Below are 23,659 nucleotides of genomic sequence, written 5' to 3' on the forward strand. Positions count from 1 at the left end.
GCACCCCTGTAACTCTAATTTTTTAAAAAAACAGGTCTTTTATTAAAAGATTCTTTTAATAAAAAAAATTGTGGCTACCTGGTAGCTGTTAACCTCAGTAAATTGTTTTGCGATGTCGTACGATTCTGTCTGAAAAGCGGCTGTGCCTAATTACAAAGTGCATCGGAATAGAAAGTAGCTGTTTTCTTGTAACATAAGATGATTTCTGTGTGTGTTCTTTGATAGCTGAAGAAGTCACAGATCTGAAGAGGCAAGCAGTTGAAGAGATGATGGATAGAATTAAAAAGGGAGTTCATCTTAGACCAGTTAATCAGACAGCTAGACCGAAGGCAAAGGTATGGAATGACTAAATGTCGCCCCTCCTGTGATGCTTCCTTTTTCAAGTGTAAAAGTTTGAAATTTGATGAAAGCGACATCAGGGCTGACTGTGAAATCTTAGGATAAGGCTAATGTGTCATAAAAGCCTCTACTCTTATACAGGCATGTTTCAGGACTCCTGTTTGAGCTGCAGTTAACCTAAATCCCTATAGAAAGAAAGTCCTGTTGTTGCAGGCGCTGTCCTCTGCTTGATACGAACTGCTACACCGAACAAATAATGATCATACCCTTTCTTTTCTTTAATTCCTTTTGTGTAATTCAACAAGTATGGATTGAGTATCTCCTGTGTGCCTGGTACTGTATTAGGCCCTGGGGATAAAGCAGGAAACAAAAGAGGCAACAAATCCTTGCCCTTCCTGAGGCTTCTGTTTCCGTGTGAGGGGAGGGGGGCCGGGTGGGCAGGTGGCATCGCCTGATAGTGTCAGAACGGACTTAAGACAACTTTTGAAAAATAGGTTCGTCTGATCTCATTAATTTTACAAACCTGGTCCAGGCCACTTCAAGGAGAACGTTTTGTATATATACATCATCAGCTGCCACGGCAGTCAGCACCAAGATCTAGCGAAGCGCCTAGAGCCTAGTTCTCCCTTATCTCGTAGGTGTGTCACATTGAAATAGACCAACAATAGGGTTTTTGATATTTGTCTTGAAAAATGGGTTTTTTTGTTTGTTTTCTCCCTGTCTTAAAGCCTCAACGGAGGGGTCCTCTTTCTTCTTTTTCTGAACCAAACTTTAATGTTCTTTCTTACTCTCATGGATGCTCCTCTTCACCTGCTTCAGGGGCCCCAAGTATCATGACTATTAAGTACAAATTTTGCTGGACTTTAAAAGTCACCACTTGGTCACCGGTGGGCAGGCGAGGTGGCCGGGCAGGGCAGGAGTTGTCGTGGGCGGGGGCTGCCCGTGGAAAGGGGGTTGGAACGAGGGAAAGAATCCCCAGCTGCAAGAGTAGATTGATGTACAGTGAAATGGAAGCTCTCGCGGCCGCATGGAGTGCTGGTCGGCGCGAGTGCTCAGGGAGCAGTTTTCCAGGTGAGGGACGGAGCACCCTCAGTCTGGCCCGCGTGTTGTCGGTGTCTGGCACCTGAAGCTCACTGCTGATGGAGCTGGGGCCAGATGCTACCCCCCTCACTCCCCCGCATCCCAGGCTCTTCTCTCCCCAGAATGGGCAGAGTGCCGGCCCTCTCCCACTCACAGGGTTGTTGTCAGGCTCAAGTGGACAATAGTGTGAGAACACTTAAAAACGGGGGATCTCAGTGGAATCTTTGACGTGAATACATTTTTAAGACTCTCGTGTCACAGCTGTTTCGGAATGAATCAGCCAAACCAACAGACTAGAGAAAAATGCAACGTCACGGAGAAGCAAAATTAGTTTAGAGAGAAAAGTGTTGAAAACCTGTTAAATCCTAAGCAATCAGTGTTCTGTATGTACTTTCCTTTTCAGAGGATCACTTTGTCCTTCTTCCTTCTTGCCATGACTCTTCCAACAGTTACCCGTTATTTAATGTCAGTTCAGAGCTGGAGAACAGCTGAACAAGGAGCAGTGGACGACTGGGTGTTTCACGGGTAACCATGCAACCATGTAGAGGTAGTGCCGAATGACCCGCTCAGTAACCTTGGAACAAGTGGTCACTGCATGCGCTAGCAGACTCCCCGGCACAGGACAGCGGTGCTTTCCTGCCGAGGTCACAGGCTCCGGCCTGTAGGAGGCGCCTGCAGTCCGGGGGCGGTGATGTGGTGGCACTGAGTGGCCTGGAGCCTGGGCGCTTGCTCAAGTGTCACAGCTCGTCCCCCACACAGCGTACCTGCACAAGTCAGGCCTGCCTGGAGAACACTAATTTAACCGCATATTTTCTAAATTCCTGGATGTCGTCGTGGCTACTGTTGTGGTTGAGATTAGTGTCGTGGAGCTTTGGACTGGCACCTGTGACAGGCGCAGATGGCACGTGTGTTTCCCAGAAAGCACAGACTATGAAAGTGGAATGTCTCCGTCCAGTTTGTACCTGAGCAGCAGATCTCTCTCCCTCCCCAACCCCCTCTCTCTCTGCCTCTCTCCCTCTCTTGCTCCCTTTCTCCCTCTTTCTCTCACGTCCATTAAAAAAAAAAAATGGGAACGGGATCTTGTTCTTTTATTAGCTTTTGAGAGGAAAGGGTTATAGGTCGCTATTGATCACTTCCCATCTCTCGATGAGAGAGAAATTAGCTTTACCTCTTCCAGGCATGAGAGGCCAGGGAGTTCCCTGCAGGTTCTCCCTCCATCTATGTCCTTTGTGAAAGGAGGTGGTACGGGGGAGATCAGAGGTCTCTGAGAACCTCGTGCTAGATTTTTCCTCCACTAAGTTAGCCGAGGGATCCATAGAGACTCTCAGGTATCGTGGGGTAGGCGAGCATTCCCCAGAACTTCATTTCAAGTTATTTTGTTCATGGCATAGCCAGACGCCAACTGGGCTTGTCATCAAGACTCAAATACAGCCTTTCTCAAGGTGTACCTTTCCTCACAAGTAAGATGGAGGGATTGCACTGTGCGCCCTCTGAGGCCTCTCTTACCGCTTCGGTGGCCAGTGATGCTAACATTCTCCTGTGAAGCCAGGCTCTTTGCTGACCGCTGCTCCCGACTCAGTGCTGTTGTGAAATTCCTGAAACCAGACGCGCCAGTCCCCTGGAGCTACCGGAGCTGAGAGAGGTTTCTGCCCGGTCGCTTGCCACCTGCCCCGCGCTGCTGCCTTCCCTCCTGCCCCTCGCTCGCGGGCGCCAGGCCAGCCGTGCTTATTGTAAAAAGTTCTGAATATTTGAAATTGAATCCTTGAAGTCTGGTGTTTACCAAACCTTTTCTCTGTATGATGATAACAAGAAGTGACAAAATGGCCTTTAGAAGATGGGAGCTTGAGTCCTCTTGCTTTGACTACTTCCCCTAATTTTCTGTATTGCGCTACTTAGGAGCACTAACCTGTCTAATCTTTTTTCCTAACTGTAAGACATAGACCTGATTTTTTAAAAAAATAGTCACTAGAAGCTGCCAATACTTTGCCATGTAAATATCTCTGTTTAGTATTATTAGTGTTATTAATTGTGCTTTCTTTTTAAAATTGTAGCCAGAATCTTCAAAAGGCTCTGAGAGTGCTGTGAATGAGCTCAAAGGCATACTGGTAAGAATGGGTCTCGGTTTTATTATTTAGTTTATGGGAAACTGAAAGGAGAATATTTTTAAATCTATTTTTATGAATAATTGGTTTTGATAGGTTTTATTTTTGTTCACAATAATCCTCAGTTCTTTGGGTAGTTCGTCTTGATTGTGCCGTGGACTCCTCCATCGGGCATGTTAATATGTGTCATGCATCAATACTCTGCTGTTTCTATTCTAGAAGAATGGTTACACTTTCATAAAATTCGTTATTTCCTATTCTTGCCCTCCAGTCCTTGCCTGACAGCTTCAAGACAGAGTGACCAGATCTGAGGATGAGGGCGTGCTTGGCCAGAATGGAAACACAGTAGAGTATATTACACGGATAGTGCTTGATTTGGGGGCGCAAAAGTAGAACTCTTGGTGCCAAAATGTCAATCTGAGCTCCTACCCAAATATGTTAGTATCAGGAATCAGGGTCACAGTCTGCTTCTCCTCATAGTTTAAAAAATTATTTGATGATAAATTGGAGAATAAGATAAAAGTCCCTGTCTTTATGTTACTGATTTCATTTTCTTTTTTCTTTTTTTTTTTTTTTAAAGATTTATTCATTTATTTTAGAGAGAGGGAGCGAGCATGGGGAGGGGGAGGAGCAGAGGGAGAAGGAGAGAGAGAGAATGTCAAGCATGCTCCCTGCTGAGCACGGAACGCAAGGTGGGGCCCCATCCCATGACCCTGAGATCACGGACCAGAGCCAAAACTAAGAGTCAGGTGCTCAACCGACGGCGCCACCCAGGCGCCCCATTACTCGTTTCATTTTCTAAAGGTAACTCCTATCCGTTGCAGAACAGGCCTAATGCCCGTCTCCAGCTATTTTTTCTCCTTGCAAACTATGAGCTTTTGCCAACAGAATGAGTGGGTCCTGGCCTGTCCGACAGTTGCCGTCAGAGACAAATGCCTCACTTAGAAAATGTTTCAGGTACTAAGAGCTCTAGTCTCAGATCCTGTTACGGTCTCAATACCAGTTAATTATGCACAGTAAGTCACCAAATGTGGGGGCGGAGGTACAGAACTAGTATCCTCGTGTTTGTTGTTACGGTGTTAATTATGCATTGCATGTAGACATCCACATAATTGTGGTAAACAAAATTATTTTCATCAAGCATGAAACAGCAGACTGAACTCAGAGTGGCTTAATTAGTCTGCTTTAGGTTTAGGTGAGTGGAATTAGTCCTAAAGAGAGGTATAGCCTGGCTCACAGTGGTGGTCCACCTACGGAATAAAAGGTGATGACCATTGAAAAAGTATGTGGTTATTATCTAATGGATTCTTTGAAGAGAAAACCTTGTTATCCAGTGAGAACTCCCTGTGTGGGGTTCTTTCGTCGTCTTGCACATCAGGATGCTAATTCCTCTTCATGAAGATGCCCCAGAGTAGAGTTCTGATCATTAGTGAAAGAGTACATTGAGGTTGACTATTTAAAATTAGGCTTACTTGAACAATCGGACATCTGTCTAAGATACAGATGATACTTGATTAGCCAAGATATCCCACTCCCTGATAATGCTGGATGGTAACAAGTTTACTGAATTATAGTGTTGTTCTTAAAGATCACGTTCACTATCCAGTCATATTCAGTATAATTTTGTGCCACTTCAAGGAGAGAAATTTGCAGCGTAGATTTTTGGGAAATAGTTTACAAATTTAAAAAATTGTCAGAATTTCTTTCTTTTCTGCAAATTGCCCCCATCCTCCTCACTCTGGATTTATCATTAGATTTCTGTACCTTGTCTGGCATTAAGGTATTCCTAATAGCTATTATTCTGGCAATATTATATCTTTGCATTAAGTGTTTTTAAAAAGTGGAACTCATGGTGCTGTCCCCTACTCTTCTTTGCCAAATGGCAACTCTCCAGTACCCCCGTAGAAGTACCCTTTGAGGGATGATGGATCATTTGGAACCCGCAGTCACTTGGGGCCAAGAAGCCATACAACTCCTTGTGAGAGAGAGAAAGGAAGCCCCTCTTCGGTGGGCCTTTATTGGTGCTCCTTGCTGGCACGCAGACTGTTAGGGTTGTCAGAGTTAGTCCCAGCAGAGCACATGAGCATGGACAGCCTGCCAGAGGTGCACTGTGATGGAGAGCCAGCATCTGTGCTGAGAGAGGCCAAGAAACCCAAGAAACCTCATGTTCAGTTCGACTGTAGAACAGAAACCAGGAAAACAAGCAGAAACTGGTGTTTTTGCTGAAGTCAGATGTGACCTGAGTTGTAGGGACGTCACCACTTGGAGACTGGGCCTTTTGCTGAAAGTTAGCCCACAAGTAGAAACACATCTCTGGCTTGGGGTTTGGAAAATCTCACTCTGTTTGGATGTGGACACTTTCCAAGCCAATTGCTGTAGTTTCAGTGTCAACTGAACTTATTTTTCCAAGCCTGTGTACACTGAATTTTTAGAAGCTGTAAGTTTTGTAGATTTAACAAACTTACAGTTTATTTCTCATAGTCACACAAGGGTTTTTTTGGAGGTTTTGGAGACTTCCCAAATCACCCCAGTCATGTAAAGTCACTCCAAGTGGGAACAGCGATTTCTGAAGAATAAATCCATACGAATTAATCTAGAAGTCTCTTTAAAGTTCATTTGCCTCTAAATCAAATAAAAACAATCTCTAAGAAATTCTCTTTTAGGTTTTTCCCGAACATCTTCAGTTTTTCAGAGGGAATCATCGAATAGTTGGTTTTGCCACCGACAATTAGATCAGTTGGTGTTACGAACATTTAACCGCCATGGGGACTGAGATTGAACAGTGGTTTGGGAATCAGAGGAGCTATGTTCAAGTCCAGCCCTGTCACTGACTTACTGTGGGGCCCAGCCCAAACCCCAAGGCTCACTGAGTTTGAATTCTCTTCTCTGTAAAGTGAAGGAATTCTGTGTACCGCATGCCTTCTAAGTGAATTTCTGATCCTCAGACTTTATGACTAATACATAAATAGACAATTTAGACAGTCTTGGTACTTTATCAGCTGAGCTCCTTGATCATTTCAGCTGAGCGTCATGTAGAAATCTTTCTTTTCTCCGTAAGTGCCTGCATATTTAAAGTTTACTCATGTATTAGCTGAATCGGTCCCATCAGTCAATGGTTGGAGAAAAAAAGTTTGAGATTCAAAGATTAGACCTTGGAAAACGGAATCGTTCAGTATCAGGTGTGATGAGAGGGTGGCTCAGCACCCTCAGAATGTGGGGGAATGAATGCTGTTATTCAAGTGAAAAGTTGAGGTTATGGTGAGAGAGAAATTCTTCCTTAAAAGATATCCTTGCAAGGTGTATGTGTACAGACACAGATCTCTTTCTTGAATTAACTCCAGCCGTTGGGAAAAATCAAAGAATGTTCTTGACATTCAAGCGATGTAATAGTTTCAGGTAACAGCAGTGGCCTTACATTTTTCAAATATCTGTTTACAAATGATACAGCTGGTAAGTTTTAAAAATTGCAAACACATGATTTGGGGAATAGTTTTTCTAATACATTTTTTCAAATTTGTCTTAATTGGCTTAGTTCTATTTTCTTTATCAGTCTTGATCCTATTTTAGTATTTAAGTCCTTGATGAGTAGGTAAGGATCTGCATTAACTGTCAAATAAACCACATCATCCAATTTTTTAAGTTATAAAATAAGCTATTATTTTACATATGTTACATGTAATGTGATTTTCCTTTGAATATATTTTATGAATTTTTGCAATAAATGAAAAGCAGAAAGAGATACTTGGGGGGTGGAGTATCATATGCTTGATTACAGTATGAGCCTTATCTACGTATTTTACACATTGATCTTAGCTGGGTAGCTAATAGCAAAAGAATAAAATCTCCTAATCTTGTTAGTCAATCCCCTCCCCTGCCCCATCCCCACAGGCTGTTTCTCAAAGCCTTTACCCAGTTAGGGAAGAAGCCTTTCTAAACAAAACATAATAACCTATATCATGTGAGATTTGTAACTACCTAATATTACAAGCTATTTTTTTTTGTTTTATAGGCTAAAGAAGAAACATGAGTTACCATTTTTAGCCAGTAGAATTCTTAGAGTCCTTCAGGAAGTTGGCAGGGGAGGCAGGAGCAGGATTAAGGCAAACCCATAGTGAGCTGAGGTGGGAAGGCTGGCCTGGTTGTTGGCCTTGGGGGACAGAAGCTGCCTCTGACTGTGGCATGAAGTCTGGCAAGTTATGCCAGACTTGAGGTTCTGATTTGCTGAGATCCAGAGATTGTGGATCTCCTGGCTTCCCCCCTCCCCAAGCACGTAGCCCAGCTAAGGAAGGCCATTTCAAAGAAATAGTGGGCATTTCTTATGAAAGAAAACTGGACCCCTGGTAATGGTGCAGTGCTGAATCCTTACATACAGGATGAGAAGTGTGTCACCCAGCGTTCTATACACACACTTGACTGGTCCTGGGAGATAGAAAGCCATAGTTCTCCCTCCATAACAGGCTTCCCAGAGGAGCCAGGGCCGGGAGCCACCGCCTGGGTCTTCCTCCATTGTCTTGAAAGTCAGTACCAAATTCAGCAGGTGCACAGCTGTATGCCATCTCTTGTTTCCTTCAGTATCTTCCGGGCCCTGGATAATACATTCACTGCCTCCTCTGTTAGGAATATGGAATTACGATGCCGGCCCTTCCTTGCTTCCCTGGGTCATCGTAACCCTTCCTCCTTCACAATGAAGTCAGGGGATGCTCGGGGCAGCCCTTCTTTGGCCAGGCTGCACGAGAGCGCCCTATGCCTCCCCGTGGCACCCGCCACACGGTGCCACCAGGTGGGGAGCTGGGTCATTCTGAAGACTCAGCCACACACTTTCAGTCCACGAGGATTTGGGTTCAGTAGCTCTTGGCTGCTGTGTCAAGAAAACCTTCGAAGGTGAGTTCACTATATGCTTCTCTTCTCCCCACGATCGATCAGCATATATCCGAATCTTCACCATCGACGTGCAGGTACCTTCCCACTGCTGAGTTTCACAGTTAGCTCATCGAGAGGGGTTCTTGTACTGTTCTCTGGATGTGAAAGCTAACATCTGACACTCTCAGTAGCATCTTCTTAAAAGATCCAACACTGTGTTGTTGAAGGTACACGCATTAAAAAATAATATATATATAGATACATAGCAAATTCATTCTGTTTCCTAATTCCATTCAAATTCTGGTAATGTTTTGCTGGTTTGATTTTTATATTCTTTTGTATATTGTATTAAGACATTAACCTTTTTGTTTTTGTTTTTGTTTTGTTTTCACTTTAGGGGACACTTAACAAATCCACTAGTTCAAGAAGCTTAAAATCCCTTGACACTGAAAACAGTGAAACTGAGTTAGAAAGGATTTTGCGTCGCAGAAAGGTGACAGCAGAAGCAGATAGCAGTAGTAAGCTGGTTTGAATTCTCCGCAGTTCTGCTCTTCCTCTCCGAAACATCTGCCTTTAAGTCCCTTTCTAACATGAAATGATCTTTTGTAATTATTAATTTTTTTTAATGTGAGTGAGAAGTATTGGATTGGCAAAGGTACTTATGGATAGGTAGCTCATTAGAAATTATATATTTTTGCTTATTGATATGTTTATTTATTTGCAGGTAATCAAGGTTTTAGAGATTGGGCTTGCTTAAGGCAAGATGCCCCCATGTACACATACTTAGGATGGTCTCTGACAATAGTGTAGCAACGAGAACAGGCTCTGGATCCAGACCGCGTGAGTTTGAGTCCTTGCTCTGCCGTTGACGAGCGGCTTGCCCTTCAATTGCTCAACCCCTCTGTGCCTCAGATTCTTTATCTGTGAAACAGGGTAATAAAAGCACTGCCTCATCGGATTATTCTAAGGATCGAGTAAGTCAGTGTATGGAGAGTGCTTAGTGGTGTGCATGGCACCAAGTCAGTGCACAGGGATTAGGAGTCAGAGTAGGAATTACGCATCAGTTATAAATGCAGAGGCATCGTCTTTATCCTTCATATGCACTCTGTTCATTGTCTCTGCATATGAGAAATGTCAGCTCCGTTACCAGCTAGAAACAACCATCTGAGCAAGTCTGGAGCTCAGAGACTGGGTCGTGATGTGCATGTATGAGACCTCAAAACTAACTTTGTACGTCTTCTGTTTTGTTTTTTGTTTTTTTCCCCATCAGCTTGGTCACAGGAATTAGCAGAAACCCATATGAGCTTTTTCCCTTGTGGCCAGGAGGCTGGCTTTGAAAAACTACTCCAAAGTAAAATTAACCAGCAACCGTAGCTAATGGGATGAATCTTTTAGACTCGGTTCAGTCAACTCCAGTCGGTCCATTTAAATTTGCACTGAGTCATGTTTACCAAGTTTAAGTTGCTAGAATAGGAGGGATTTGGGTTTTTGTTAATCAAGCTCTAGTTTCCATGTAGGGATTTTCCTCAGACAATTTAGTAAAGTGGTTCTTTGTACTGGAAGCAGCAGAATAGCAGCCAAACCTTTATTATAAAAAGTTGAAACTTTTGTTTTCTTCTTAAAAAAGAAAATCAGCCATTCAGGTTTTAGTTTGGTCTGGAAATTCTGCTGTTAATATCATAGAAGAATTCCTCCCCCCCCCAAAATAACCACCTCTCAGGAAAATTAAGCTGTGCTGTAAGAGATTTTTTTTCTTAGAATTGCTTTATAAGCATTTACCAGCCCCCACAATGAATCATTGTTCCTGTTGTGACAATCACTTCTTCCAACATTTCATCCTTGGAGTTTTCATATAGCCATCATTATTGTTTAGGACTTGGTGGATCCCATTTTTGTTCTCTGTCATTTACATTTTGTATTTTGTTCCTGTGGAAGCACTGACTTCACTCGTGAACTCGGTCACATGTACAGCACTATTGCAGAGTTGGTGTTCAATGGGAGAAACCAGGAAACATTTTCATTTTAGTCAAGATGGGAATTTGAATATTTCAGAGAATGGAGAAAGAAAGGAGCACACTGTACAGGCATGGTTGAGAATCTTTCATTTTATTTATTATACCCCACAATGTATAAATATTCAGTGTATCGTTTGAGGGATATTACAATAAGGTGTATAGTCAATAGAATCATCAGTATTTGGATAGAGAAACAAGAACTCTGGCAGAGTAGAGAGGAACCATATTGGGGAGAGTGACTTGTAACTGAGTAGAAATTTTCTTTTGAGCTCCCTAGTAGCCAAAGCAAAAAAAAAAAAAGGGGGGGGGAGGGTGAGAGGAGGAAACAAATTTACAAACTCTATCATCTAGAAAAAGAAATCATACTTTTTTTTTTTTTTTTTTAGATGGTACCACTGTTTTTCTAGCATCGAACTATTAGAGGTATTTGCCAAATAAACCTTTTTATAAGGGTCATGGAATGACAAAGTGAAAATCCAGAAAGCGTTGGGGGGGTAGGGGAAAGGAGTAAGAAGCTAAAGTTAGCACAGCTGCGCACTGCATGGTGGAAGCAAATTACAGAGATGAATTTGATAGGTTTATGGCTTCAGGTACACTTGAGTCTCTTGAGATTTTTTTCCTTTTGCACACAAAGGCTTATGGGGAAGCTAATGTGAGGTCACAGAGTGGAGAAAGGAAGCATGGTAAGAGAGGCGGGGGCAGCCTGAGCTTTGCAGACAGCAGATCCCAGGATAGTTGCTATCTCCCTCGGGGGCCAGTGAAGCACCTTTCTCTTTAGTTTCTCTTATCAGACCTATCTGATACTTTCGGCTCGTGGCCTACCAAGCTGACATTTCAAAGAGCAGCAAGTACCTCTTGGAAAACACTGGACAGCTTAAACAGGATGCAATAATAATAATAATCTTAAATATTATGTATTTTTATTTATTTTTTAAAGACTTTATTTATTTATTTGACAGACACAGCGAGAGCAGGAACACAAGCACGGGGAGTGGGAGAGGGAGAAGCAGGCTTCCCATGGAGCAGGGAGCCCGATGCGGGGCTCGATCCCAGGACCCTGGGATCATGACCTGAGCCGAAGGCAGACGCTCAACGACTGAGCCACTCAGGTGCCCCCGAACTCTGATTTTTCTTACATACGAAAAGAAATAGGGGCGCCTGGGTGGCTCAGTCGTTGAGCGTCTGCCTTCGGCTCAGGTCATGATTCCAGGGTCCTGGGATCGAGCCCGGCATCGGGCTCCCTGCTCGGCGGGAGGCCTGCTTCTCCCTCTCCCACTCCCCGTGCTTGTGTTCCTGCTCTCGCTGTGTCTGTCTCTGTCAAATAAATAAATAAATAAAAAAAAGAAAGAAAGAAAAATCCGAGTTCGGCTCAGCTCACCCACTCTCTGTCCTTGGTAGCGGGCCTCATTTACAGAAGAGGCAGTGGGCGTTGGTGTTTTCAGAAGCAGATCTACTTTCCTACAAGGATGGATTGCTTAAAGCTGTCTAGCTTTGTAGTCAGCAACTGCCCAAGGGCAGACTAGAGCGACTCAGAAGCAAATATTGAATTCAACTTCGTATTTTTTCAGCATCTTTCTTGATCTTCCAGCTCTTCTCTCTTCATTCCCACATCCCATGCACCAGGAGGCTTGTCCTAGGTGGGAGGGGAAAGGTCTTTTGAATCAGGACATGCAGTGATGTCACAGGCTCGTCGGCCCAGCTGCTAGAAGTGAAATAAAGGAGGAAGGCAACTGACATTTTGGGAGCTGTTGCTTCCCGCTGGAGCCAGAGGCGGGGGTCTGTGTCTCCCCCAGGGAGTGAGGCCACGGGAGGTGGGACCACAGAGCGGCAGAACGGTTTCCCAGCCCCTCTTTCGGGAGGTTCTGCACATCACAGAACTTCAGTTTGGGAGCTGATAGGTTATACTGTTGGGATACGTCAGACACATTCACGTGCAGATGTGAGGAAAACATGCCAGAGTTTAACATTAACGACCAAGGATCAGCTAGCATTTTGGATTGTGCCCCCTAGTGCTTTCCATTTTAGGAGGTGATTTGCCTCTTGTGAAGGAATAAGACTCCCAAGTTTTGTCCTCTTTACAGTGGTACCTCTCAAGGTTGTCCCCCAGCTTAATTTTATCCATACACATTTACGACTTAGTACATAAATACGTTTTACAAAGATTTCTTCTGAGGTTTCAAGGAAGACATATTGGAATCTTGCTTTGGAAAAAGCTGGCTAGGGTAAGGTCTTTCTGACTAAAGATAGAAAACAAGTAATGGAAGAACTTTGCTTCAGGGCCCGGGATTTTTGGATTGGTACGCCAATAATTTCAGTAACGAGCCCTATTACAGTCATTTAGACTGATCCCAAAGAGCAGAAAGGTCCAAAAGATAAACAGCCAAACTCTTTGCCACTTAGTTTTTAGAATCCTGTGTCTGTATTTTAACAGGAAATAAATCCACTTACTTCTCAATCACATTAAAATGAAAATGTTCATAAAAGCTGTTTAATGCTTAAGAAGCCTTCAGGAGCCTTTTTAAAAAGAGCCTTTTGACATTGTTCCATTTGCTGTTTAAAACGCAGAGCTGAGTTTTGGGAAGAATTAACTCTTGAGAGGCCAAATGGTTCAAGTAGGGCTGTCAGAAAGCCATGCTCTGAGAAGAAAAGAGTTTTCACAATTCTGGTATTAATAAGGACTCTGGTCAGCGAGGGAACCATGGCCTGGGTTTTTGTGCTTTCTTAAAGGTCTGTACATAATTTCTCAGCTTGGTCCTGGTGCACTGAAAAGCAGTAGTACCCCCCCAAACAGAGCATATTTCTAACAGGAACATTTTCTAGCATGCTCTCGAAATTTTAACAAAACTTGGCCTTCTCACTTCCTGAGAGATTTTCGGCTAATCTGTTTTTCAGTACCATATTAATAAGCATTGCACAGAATTATTAAACTTGAGGTATGTGTTTGGTTTTAAGGTCCAACCGGGATATTAGCCACCTCAGAGTCCAAATCCATGCCAGTGTTGGGTTCTGTATCCAGTGTAACAAAAACAGCCTTGAACAAGAAAACTCTGGAGGCAGAATTCAACAGCCCGTCCCCCCCAACACCTGAGCCAGGTGAAGGGTCGTGTAAATTGGAAGGATGCACAAGTTCCAAGGTTACATTTCAGTAAGTAATGATGCTCTTTACTAAGTAAGTGTGTAGAAGAATCTGTGATGACTAAACTGTGTGTTGCTTTGCTTTCTTCCTCTTCAGAGAGATTTTGATCGGGTTAGCCAGTAACTACTCTTCTTCCTTTGTTTGACGAGCCAGCTTGTGATTCTAGGCTCCTAGTTTAGAGCTCTTATTCTGATCCAGAGCAGATACGGGTAAAGAGAATTCCTTCCCCTAAACTGGTTTGGTAATCAGGTTCTTCTTCCACACACACAATTCACCTGGATGATAATTACTCAGCATCACAAGACACTTAATCATTCTTTCAGGATTAAATGCTTGGATCATCCCTCTTAATGATTTATGAGCAGTCGAGGAAGATGCCAGATCTTCCAGAAGACGCTAGATCTTCCAACGTACTTTGAAGGGGACATTTTTAGAACCTTGTTTTCTGGTCCTCAGTGAAAGATGTGCCTTAATACTGCTCTCTCCTGAGAGTGAAGAGATGCTACTCAAAAAGAGTTCTCGCCGAAGACTTGCTTTGGGAGAGTGGCACTTTGTCCAAGAGTTAATCTTGCTGTTGAATGTGTTTCAGACAGATCTGGTGGAGGGTCAGTTTGTTTTATAACAGAGGCAAGCTCTTTTTGAAATTAGTCTAGTTTTACTGAAGTTCTCTTGCCAGGGTGTCAGCTGGTTTGCCGCTTGAAGAAAAGGAAGAGGTGAGACAAATCAGATCAGCTGAATATTGTAATCATGGTTAATTAAAACCTCTGACTTCCTGTTCTCTCAGGAGAGAAAGAACCCTTTTTTTTCGTAGCTCTGTCTTAGTTTAAAAGGTGAAGCCTGGACAAACGAAGTTGCAATTCAATTTAGATCTATTTTTGCCAACTGGTATTTTCTTCCGCTCTTGCATTTCTCTCCCTGGCCCTATTAACTTTTTTTCCCCCTCTTTTGGAATGAATGGCCTTCTTTGCTGATTTACAGTTTTATCTCATTTCATTGTGTTTAATTAAAAGCACACTTCCCCTGTGGTCATGCGTTTCCTTTCTTTTGACTGGAGTCATTTGAACAATTCTAACAGAAAGATGATCTATATTCATTCTTCATCTTTCCTATTAAATTTGTTTAACACCTAATTTGACATCAACAGTCTGGCTACATCTGAACCAATATCCAGACACAAAAGCAATTTGGCTGAGACAGGTTAGTTGCTGAGAAATGCTTCAGTGTGCGCGTATAGATTTTTTTCCCTTTACCATTTTATACAGATAATCTTAATCAGAAAATACTGCAACTCCTTCCTCCTTTTGTCTGTCTTTTATTCTCCAAAAGTAAGTGGAAATTACATTTCCAAGAAAGGAAATGAAATAATTGCAGGCCCAAGGTCTGCAAAATGTGTGTTGAATTGACAGTGAAAAGGATCCGTGTGTTGACAGACACAGTTGTTAGATGCCATAAAGGCCTAAGTGAAGCTCAATTTATTTCTCGTCTTGCTTGTTCAATGACTGCTTAAGAGACACATTTCAGTTTAATTTAGCTACTTAAAGCACTAATACAAATACTCGGTGCCGCTTTATTAACTTTTAAACTTTGTAACCCAATGCTTGATTATTCGGTTCTTGACATTCTTTAGCTGAAATAACTAATGCTGTGTATTTTCATATTGACAGTCATTTAGCAAAGAAGAGTGCCTTTCTGAAAAATCTGTTTCTTATGCATAATTAGACTATCCAAATGAATCCCGTTATTTTGTGTATGTACCTGGTAATTATTCACTTCCCAGACAGGCACCCACACTTCGTTCATTTATGATTAAACCTAGTTTTTTTAAATGAGTACAAGAAGTTTAACTTAACATAGTTACATGAAAGCTTTGAAAATTAAAACTCCTGTGATGTATCAGGATTCCCTGAAAACTGGTCTGGCTGCCAGGAACAAGAAGGGTTATTTTGGAGGCTGGCTCTAAGAAGTTCACTCTGTTAGACCAGCCGTAAGGTGGAGGCAACTACATTGTCTTATCTCAGAGACCTGGATGGTCAAAGCACTTGGAAATCAGATCAGCGATTGTAAAGCAAAATGTTACCTTTGCTTTTTACACTTGATCTTAGCCAAAAGGCCGAGAAGCGGTTACCTTTTTAAAACCGTCTCTACTCTAATGATCTCATCCTTGTTTTGATGTGTGGCTGCACCACCATGGTGTTTCAGCCTAGTGGCATTTTCCGCTCTTGACGGGGAATCAAGGTCAAGGGAGGGTAACCGTCACAGTACCCTCTAGTACATACTTTCTCTCTCTCTCTCTCTCTCACACACACACACACACACACACACACCCCAGTCCCTACCACCCTGACCCACCCTCCATCTTCCTACTTTGGCCCCTCTGGCTAGGTATCACTCCACCCTAGCCCTTTGCTTTTGCTGTCCCTTCTGCCTCCTGTGTCCTCCCCGGTGACCACCTGATTTATCTCATCTCTGTCCTTTCTTTGCTCAAATGTCATCTTTTCAATAAGGCCTTCCCTGACCACCCTGTTTAAAACTGTAATTCCTCTTCCTCTAAGCTCTGATTCCCCTCACCCTCCTCCGCTTCTCCCCTGCTAGAATGTAAGCTCCATGAGGGTAGGAGGTTTTTTTTTTGTCTGCCCACTGGTGTATCTCAAATGCCTGGGAAAATCCTGGGAATTCTGTAAATACTTGTTGAATAAATGAATGAATGAGTACATTTTCAGTATCACTAAAACAGCAGAATGTCAGTTAATTAGAATACCCAGTTAGCCTGCATTTCCCCTGTTACTCAACAGTCCCACATATGCACAGGCTAAATATTGGAGATTTTTGTGTGTTCTATGGTTGGCTTCTTTGGTTTTGTAAATTTTTTTGTTTTAATGCTCAGAAGTCATTTCCAGTCAGCTCAATTTTGTATAACTTCTGCATCTTTGTACCTACACAAGATAAAGTTATCAGAGACAATAGCATGCCCAGTTTTAAAGGAAAGATTCAGCTATGCTCACTTGTATGGCCTCAGGTAGATAGGAAAGATTGGAAACCTACTAAGAAGGGTTTTAAAAGAGTAGAAACAAAGGGGTTTTCTGCATAGGATCTTCACTTAATGAGAAAATTATAACACCAAGCTATTCCTGGAAAGTTTTTTTCCTTTTAATAAATTCCTAAAATCAGCATATATATGTGTTCCAAATAATTGAGTAACTCCAGTCTGGTAAATTATGGAGCCAGAAATACATGGATTTATTTCCTAGGGACTCATGAGATGGCAAGAGATATCTTTAATACTTAATTGTAAGGATTAATTAAAATTAACATTCTTGTCACCGGCCTAAGCAAAGCAAGGGTTTTATTTATTTATTTATTTTTTAAGAAAAAGGGAAAGGTAATCAAGAGTTGGAGAAGCCTAATTATTTCCATTTTAATAATAGCTTTAGAAATATTTGTGTCCTGTTAATTATTTCTAATAAGTATATATTATCTAGTAATATCTTAAATCTAATAGCGAACTTGAATTTCATTAATTCTGATTAGTTATAATTCAGACAGGAATGATAATAATAATCTCCCTTCATGCTATGAGAGGTGAAGAGTTCGGCCAAACAAAATAAATAAATCAAGAATACATATATACATACATACATAACCAACCAACCAACAAAGCTGATTTTGCTTTCATGCTCTTTCCTGTTGATTGAGAGTAAAAATCTGACCTTGTTAAAATATTTAAGACTCATTGATCCAAGTTAATCCATGGGTGGGATGGTCAATGTAAAATAGAGAAAATTCCAGATTACAGATTTTTTTTTAAAGATACTTGTTTTATTACTTTCAGAGAGCACAAGGTCAGAAAGAAGAGGATGGTTTCGTATATTCACCTGTAAAAGCCTGTAGAGCAGGGCACGGCGTAGCAGGGAGACAGGCCTGAGCCTTCTCGTGTGTGCACAGGGCGGCCAGCAGCATAGGGCTGTTGGCCAGAACGGGAGCTCTCCCTACACCAGGTGAAATAGCGTCCCGATCTTGGGTTTGCCATTTGTGGCCATTAGGCCCTTAGGCAAGTTACTGAGCCCCGGATTCTTTTTCCTCATGTGTAAAATGAGGGAGATAACACCTGCCTTGGAGAGTTGTCATGTGGCCTAGAGAACATACGAGAAGTATTTCAGTAAATTCCTTTCCTGTCTTACATTAAAATCATAATGCGAGGCCATGGCTGCCTCATCCAGGGCCAGAGCTGAGTTCAGAGTTTAGACACCGGACACCTGTGTTATTGACTGGGCCAGGTTTCCTTGGGAAGGTCATGCAACCTCTCTGTTCTGTTTTCTTTTTTGTGTGTTTTTTTCTTATCTAAAATCGGGGCAAGTAGATGAGGCACTGTCCAGAGTTCCCCGAGAGCTCTACAACCTCAATAATTCCTCACAAATGTAGTTGCTTGGTGAAGAAGTTCACAGTTAAGCCACAAAAGGCAGGCCCATATTTTCTGCCTGCAATGTGCCTCTCAGTACAGACTGATGGTAAAACACACACAAACTCAGGACTATAAAATAATGTTTAAACTACGTTACCAGAATTTACAAATCCAAATCAAAATGATTGTTATCCTTCAGAAAAGTACTCTTGGGGGTCAGGATACTCACTCCAGCCCTGTCACTGTTGTTCCAAATGCTCTCAGACCTGCCTGGATTAGAGGTATCTGATCACACAAGAGACAAATTGGACAGCTGGTCCTACAGGAGAATTAGTGCCAGTATGTATGTATGTATGTATTTGCATTTTATTTATGTGAGAGAGACAGAAAGAGCACAGGCAGGGGGAGGGACAGAACAGGAGGGAGAAGGAGAAGCAGACTCCCTGCTGAGTGGTGAGCCCCACACGGGGCTCGATCCCAGGACCCTGAGCTGAAGTCAGACGCTTAACCAACTGAGCCACCCAGGTGTCCCGTGTGTCAGCCTTTATTTTGGTAAAAAATGATATGGGCCATTTTAATCTCCCCTGTATGTTCAGTGTGTATTTCCAAATGACTTTGGCTTTTGAAAGTGAATTCAGTTTTTAAAAATAGCCATCAGTTTGCCACAATTGCAGATATAGATTTTTTAATGTGAACAGTATACGTAGATATGAGTGAAGTTGTCTTCCATTCTAAGCCTGAAACATGTTAGCTCTGTTATCAGTAGAATGCAGGAGTCTGATGTTCTCAGTGGGTACAGGTGAAGGAAACAAAACATTTTGGGGGGAAAAGCCTACAACATTCCACTGTATATGGGTTTTCTCTTTTTTTAGTTAATATTTTTTATTCTTTACAACCTATATTATATGTTAAAATATATTCATATTATAACAATATCTGTCCAAGAGGAGAAGTACTTTAATTGCTCCAGGCAGGATATATACGTTGATTACAGATGAGACGATGGGTAATGGCACCATTTTCTGCTTTGGAAGTTCTGGGCTTTGGAACTCGCTTCCACGATGTTTTACTGTTGTTACTCTATTTCACTAACATTTATTAAGCCCTGTACATTCATGTGTTATTTAATTCTTCTAAATGTACAGATTGGACATAGCTCCATTTTACAGATGTGAAAACTGAGGTGAGGCAAACACTCGGCCCACAATTCTATTCCTCATCAAGAGTCGGGTCAGATTTCATTTGAGCCTATTTCATCCTACCTCCAGAGCCCATGCTTCTGAACTACAGCCTACTGCGTTGAGCATATTGAGAACTTGAGAAATGGAGGGAAGAAAATGACTGAGATATTGACTTCTATTAGAAGGAATGATGCTGCAGTTAAATCCCCCCAGCCCGCCCCCCCCCCCCCCCCGGTGATCCTCACATCCTGCTCCTCTGACCCTGTCCGCTCATAGGTAGTTCATCCCTTTGCCCCTCCCGTTCCTGAGGCTGACCTCACCAGGTACAGTATGTCTCGCCAAGGGAAGAAGGTGTTAGCCAGTAAAACAATTCTGGAAAGGGGAGCCGATCTGAATTAGCACCGAGACTTAAAGAGGGGGCGAAAAGAAATCATTTTCATGTTTTTTGTGTCAAATGTCCAGTAAAAGAGGCAAAAGCCTCAAAAATTTTGCAAATTACCGTTATCACCAAAGCAGCCTCAGTGACTTTAGAATCTGTGGGCATACGTTTCATGTACACACTTTTTATTTTTTTAACATTTTCCAACATTTTGAAGAATAATTTATTCTCCAGGAGTCAAAAATCTTGAAAATATCTGACTAATCATTGGGTTCGAAAGGTGCTTTTTACTAAATCATAATATAATATGATAATAGAGAGGTGAAGCACTGTGAATCCAGTTGTTTCAAAAACATACCTTCTATAGCCCAAAATAAATTTTGTTATATCAACTTTATGCTATACCTTGTTTTTTTTTTTTTTTAATTTTATTTATTTGACAGAGACACAGCAAGAGAGGGAACACAAGCAGGGGGAGTGGGAGAGGGAGAAGCAGGCTTCCCGCTGAGCAGGGAGCCCGACGTGGGCTCGATCCCAGGACCCTGGGATCATGACCTGAGCAGAAGGCAGACGCTTAACGACTGAGCCACCCAGGTGTCCCTATGCTGTGACTTTTTAAGACACCTCCATCTTGGGTCATTCACCCATTAGCTCCTTTGAGTTTGTGCGTATGTGTCCATTGGTCGTCATGTTTTTAGGCTGTAAACAGAGGCAGGACAGGTGGGCCTTCAGTATAGAGAAAGAGGTGAGCAGATCTTCAAAGAGTCAGGCATCACAGTCGGGCAGAGGCCCAAGGTGGGACCTCGTGCTCTTCCCCTCTTACTTCTCTGTCTCTGAAGAGTGTCATGTACAAACAGGTGGGTGTTACTCATCCCTATTGAGCTTTATTCATCTATGCTCACTTTTCCTATAAACACTTCCAGGAGGGTGAATGTCCTGACAGTCACAGCTAAACAAGGCATGATTGTTCATTTCATCTAGTTACTTCTATAACACCTTGCTTCAGAGAGGGGAGAGAACCCATTTGAAAGTGGACTCAGGTTCCATCATCACTGGTGTACCTCTCAGTGATTTCACAGCTGGGTCTTCATCTCTTGGCTCTCATTCTCAGAGACAGGGTAAAGCTGCATTTGCCAGAGTCTCTTCCAGTGAACGCTTCTCTCACTCATCATGCTTTTCAACCCCAGATCTCCCCCAGAACTCTGAGCTTTATCAGACTTGTACTTTTTAGCCATGAGAGGCAGCTAGCTTGCGTTTTTTTGTTCGGGAGGTCAAAACAGGCCACACTGTGCCCTATAAGAATTTTAAAAACAAAAGCCCAGGTATCAGTGACCGGAATTCAGTTTCAGTAGAAAAATGTCCATTTCTGATGAAACCATTTTTATTATAATTTGCATTTAATTTCTAGATCTATGGTGTCTCTAAATATGTGTCTTTTGTCCCCATACAGATTTATTTTTGTGAGAGTTCATCTTGTTTGAGCCATTAACTGAATAGCAAAGGGTAGTTGATAAAAGACAAATTTTAGATGTCTCTTGGTTACTGTGATCAGTCAAACATTTCTATGAAAGAAAAAACCTAATTGCCTTTCAGGTTTTGAATTAAAAGTAAGATTGATTTTATCATCGTTTGACCTCTAACTGGTCTCTTCAGTTTTATGTCATTATTTCCAGTGTAAAACTAATGTAGAAAAATGAAATTGAAAAGTACTGCTTTTTTTTGTGTTGGAGCTGGAGAATCTGAGCTTTTGAAATAGGTTTCAAATAGAAATTGAAATTCTTAACTTATTTTCAGGGAAACTTGGCATAAAATTCTTCTCCCAAACATTGACCTCAGCTGGAAATGAATTTGGCTGGTCATATACCTATTCCTTGAGGGAGGTGGGGGTCAACATTTTGTTCAAGTGGAAAACAGAGTTCTTTTAGTCCCTGTGGTGGGAGGGGTGGGTTTTTTTCCTGTTTTTTCGTCGCACACCATTGCCTCATCTCCCCCTCTCCTCCTTTCTCTTCCTTTGTGTGTGTGTGTGTGTGTGTGTGTACGTGCATCTGTGTGTGTGCGCATGGTGTGGAAGGGAGAATGGAGGGCCCCTTCCCTGTCCTTAGTAAACATTTGCTTCTGAGAAGAGACTACTAGCCAGCAGAATGAACTGCATGGAAGTTACTGCTTAATCTGATGCTCTTATACAATTAAAGGATTTGCTGTGCCCTCCACTGTAATCTTAGTGCTGTCGAATTGTGTACTCACACCGCAGGAAGCAGCTCTGCTCGGCAAAGCCCCGCTACAAAGGTTCTCCTTGTGTGCCTGTCCATGGATAATTAAGTCTTAACAACAAAATTAGCAGAACAACTGGATGTTCTGGAAGTTGAGATCCCCTCACTTCGTCTTTTTTTTCCCTCCCCCCTCGGCAACCCCACCCCGGGAGTTACCCTGTGGACTGGCCGAGAGGTCCGCCTGTCAGTATTGTCTGACAAGTGTTCTGAGTCGCTGTACGGACACCTTCTTCCAGGTTAATTGTTGAGGCTGTATGACATCTAGTGTTAACGTTCTATTGAGTAAATCCCAAAACGACTGTGAAAAATGCTACTGAGTCATCCTCGAGTCTCTCAAAGGATTAATTGCCTCCTTAACATTTGCCTCCAGTTGCAAACACCTATGATTTTAAAAGACTTAGCATAAAATGTATCATTTCTGCAGAGAGAACCAAATTGCCTTTGCTACTTTGCAATGTTTTTTTTTCTTAGCATCTTTCAGTAGCCTCTGCAGTGTTTGTGTTTGCTTTTAGTTGTGTATGGTGGTGCCGAGGGGAGGTTTTTAATTTATTCAAAGAGAAGTCGCCGACTAAAACTTAAATGCAATTTCAGAGCTAAGAATAAATTGACTTCACTTCTAGAACCCAATAAACACATTTCATTTGAAATATACTTTGTCCTCTCTATGAAAAGTGGCACACTGAATTCTCTGTGACTTCCCATCTTACAAGAGAGTTTAAAGTATAAATTTAAAGAAAAGTATTTTAAAAATTTTAAATATTGTTCTGAAAGCCTAAAAATGAAAATGCAACATTTTACGCATGGCAGCTCTTTTGAGGAGCCAGTGGTATATATGGTAAATTTTGTAGAAGACCCTGTCTCTTAAAATACTTCTTTTAAATAACATTTGCTTTTTAATAGCTGTGATCTGGATGGATTTTTTTTTCATGGTGACTTAAAGTTGTGGAAAATTACAGAAAGCTTAAAAGGTAGCCCACAAAAGTATCACACACATTTCAGAATCTTTGCCTGAGCTGAAATCCGTCTTAGTTCCCGCTTTATCGGTGTTGATTTTGCTGGTGAGAACGGCCCTGGGTTCCTGAGCCTCCCTGGGGCCAGGGGATTTCGGGATCTGTGAGTGTCCACAGTCCAGCGCACGCTAGGATCACAGGAAGTGGGACAAGTCTTCGGGGCGCGCACGGCAGTCTGAGCCGCACCCTGTGCACCGAGACCCCTTTGCTCCAGTTACTCCGCTAAAGACGGTACGGCTCCCTGTGGACCCAGACGTCTTTGCCCAGCCATTGTTACTTCTGTTAAGGAGGAATTCTTGTTAATCTTTAGGGCAAAGCAGCATCTGATGGCTGATGTCAGATTTTCAAACCACGGTGCTATTCTGTTGTTTAATGATGGTGGGTTTTTTTTTCTTCATAATTTAAAATTATATCTACTTTTTCACCAGATAGAAGCTGACCCAAATCGAAAAACTGTTCTTTGACCTAAAATGGAGTTTTGAGAAGTATACACAAAGCCCAAAGAATCTAGCTTCGTTCTACCTTCATTATATTTGAAAGTGTTAGAATTGGAAATCATACAGACAGTTGCACCTTATATTTGAAACTCTTCTGGGAGATTTTGGACAAGTGTATTAATTAAAATCTCCCGAAAAAGGAGGGTGTCTGAGGGAAACAACGAACACCACCTCTGCTATAGAGCTGCTCTCGAGCAACTGCATAAAGGGCTTCGAAAACAAATCAGTCTTCTTATTTTTACACCAGGGGGAAAAATATAAAAACTGACTTCCTCTTTGGAGTTTTCCCAGGCAACTATTTTATAAAGACGAATTTAAATCTTTCCGTTTTCTGTCCTTGGAGGTGGTAAATATGATTGCGGCTTTATTCATTTTTATGGTAAATGAAACA

The 23,659-nt window shown here is 42.2% G+C and overlaps 1 protein-coding gene across 8 annotated transcripts in view; it reads left to right on the plus strand.

The window, feature by feature from the left end:
• The window catches only part of SHTN1 (shootin 1), a 96,859-nt gene that overhangs the window by 66,675 nt on the left and 6,525 nt on the right, over nt 1-23,659 (plus strand). For 6 of the 8 annotated variants that reach the window (XM_081823436.1, XM_006744054.3, XM_081823438.1 and 3 more), the window contains 4 exons: nt 226-335; nt 3,471-3,524; nt 8,779-8,899; nt 13,349-13,541. In XM_081823436.1, coding sequence (XP_081679562.1) covers nt 226-335; nt 3,471-3,524; nt 8,779-8,899; nt 13,349-13,541 — 478 coding nt within the window. Of the gene's footprint in view, nt 1-225; nt 336-1,822; nt 3,362-3,470; nt 3,525-8,778; nt 8,900-13,348; nt 13,542-23,659 lie in introns of those variants that run through there. The other 2 variants (XM_081823440.1, XM_031039890.2) reach the window with 2 other exon arrangements.

Source organism: Leptonychotes weddellii, chromosome 6 (assembly GCF_054177405.1).
Source record: "Leptonychotes weddellii isolate Sample4059 chromosome 6, ASM5417740v2, whole genome shotgun sequence".
Classification (NCBI taxonomy): Eukaryota; Metazoa; Chordata; class Mammalia; order Carnivora; family Phocidae; genus Leptonychotes; species Leptonychotes weddellii.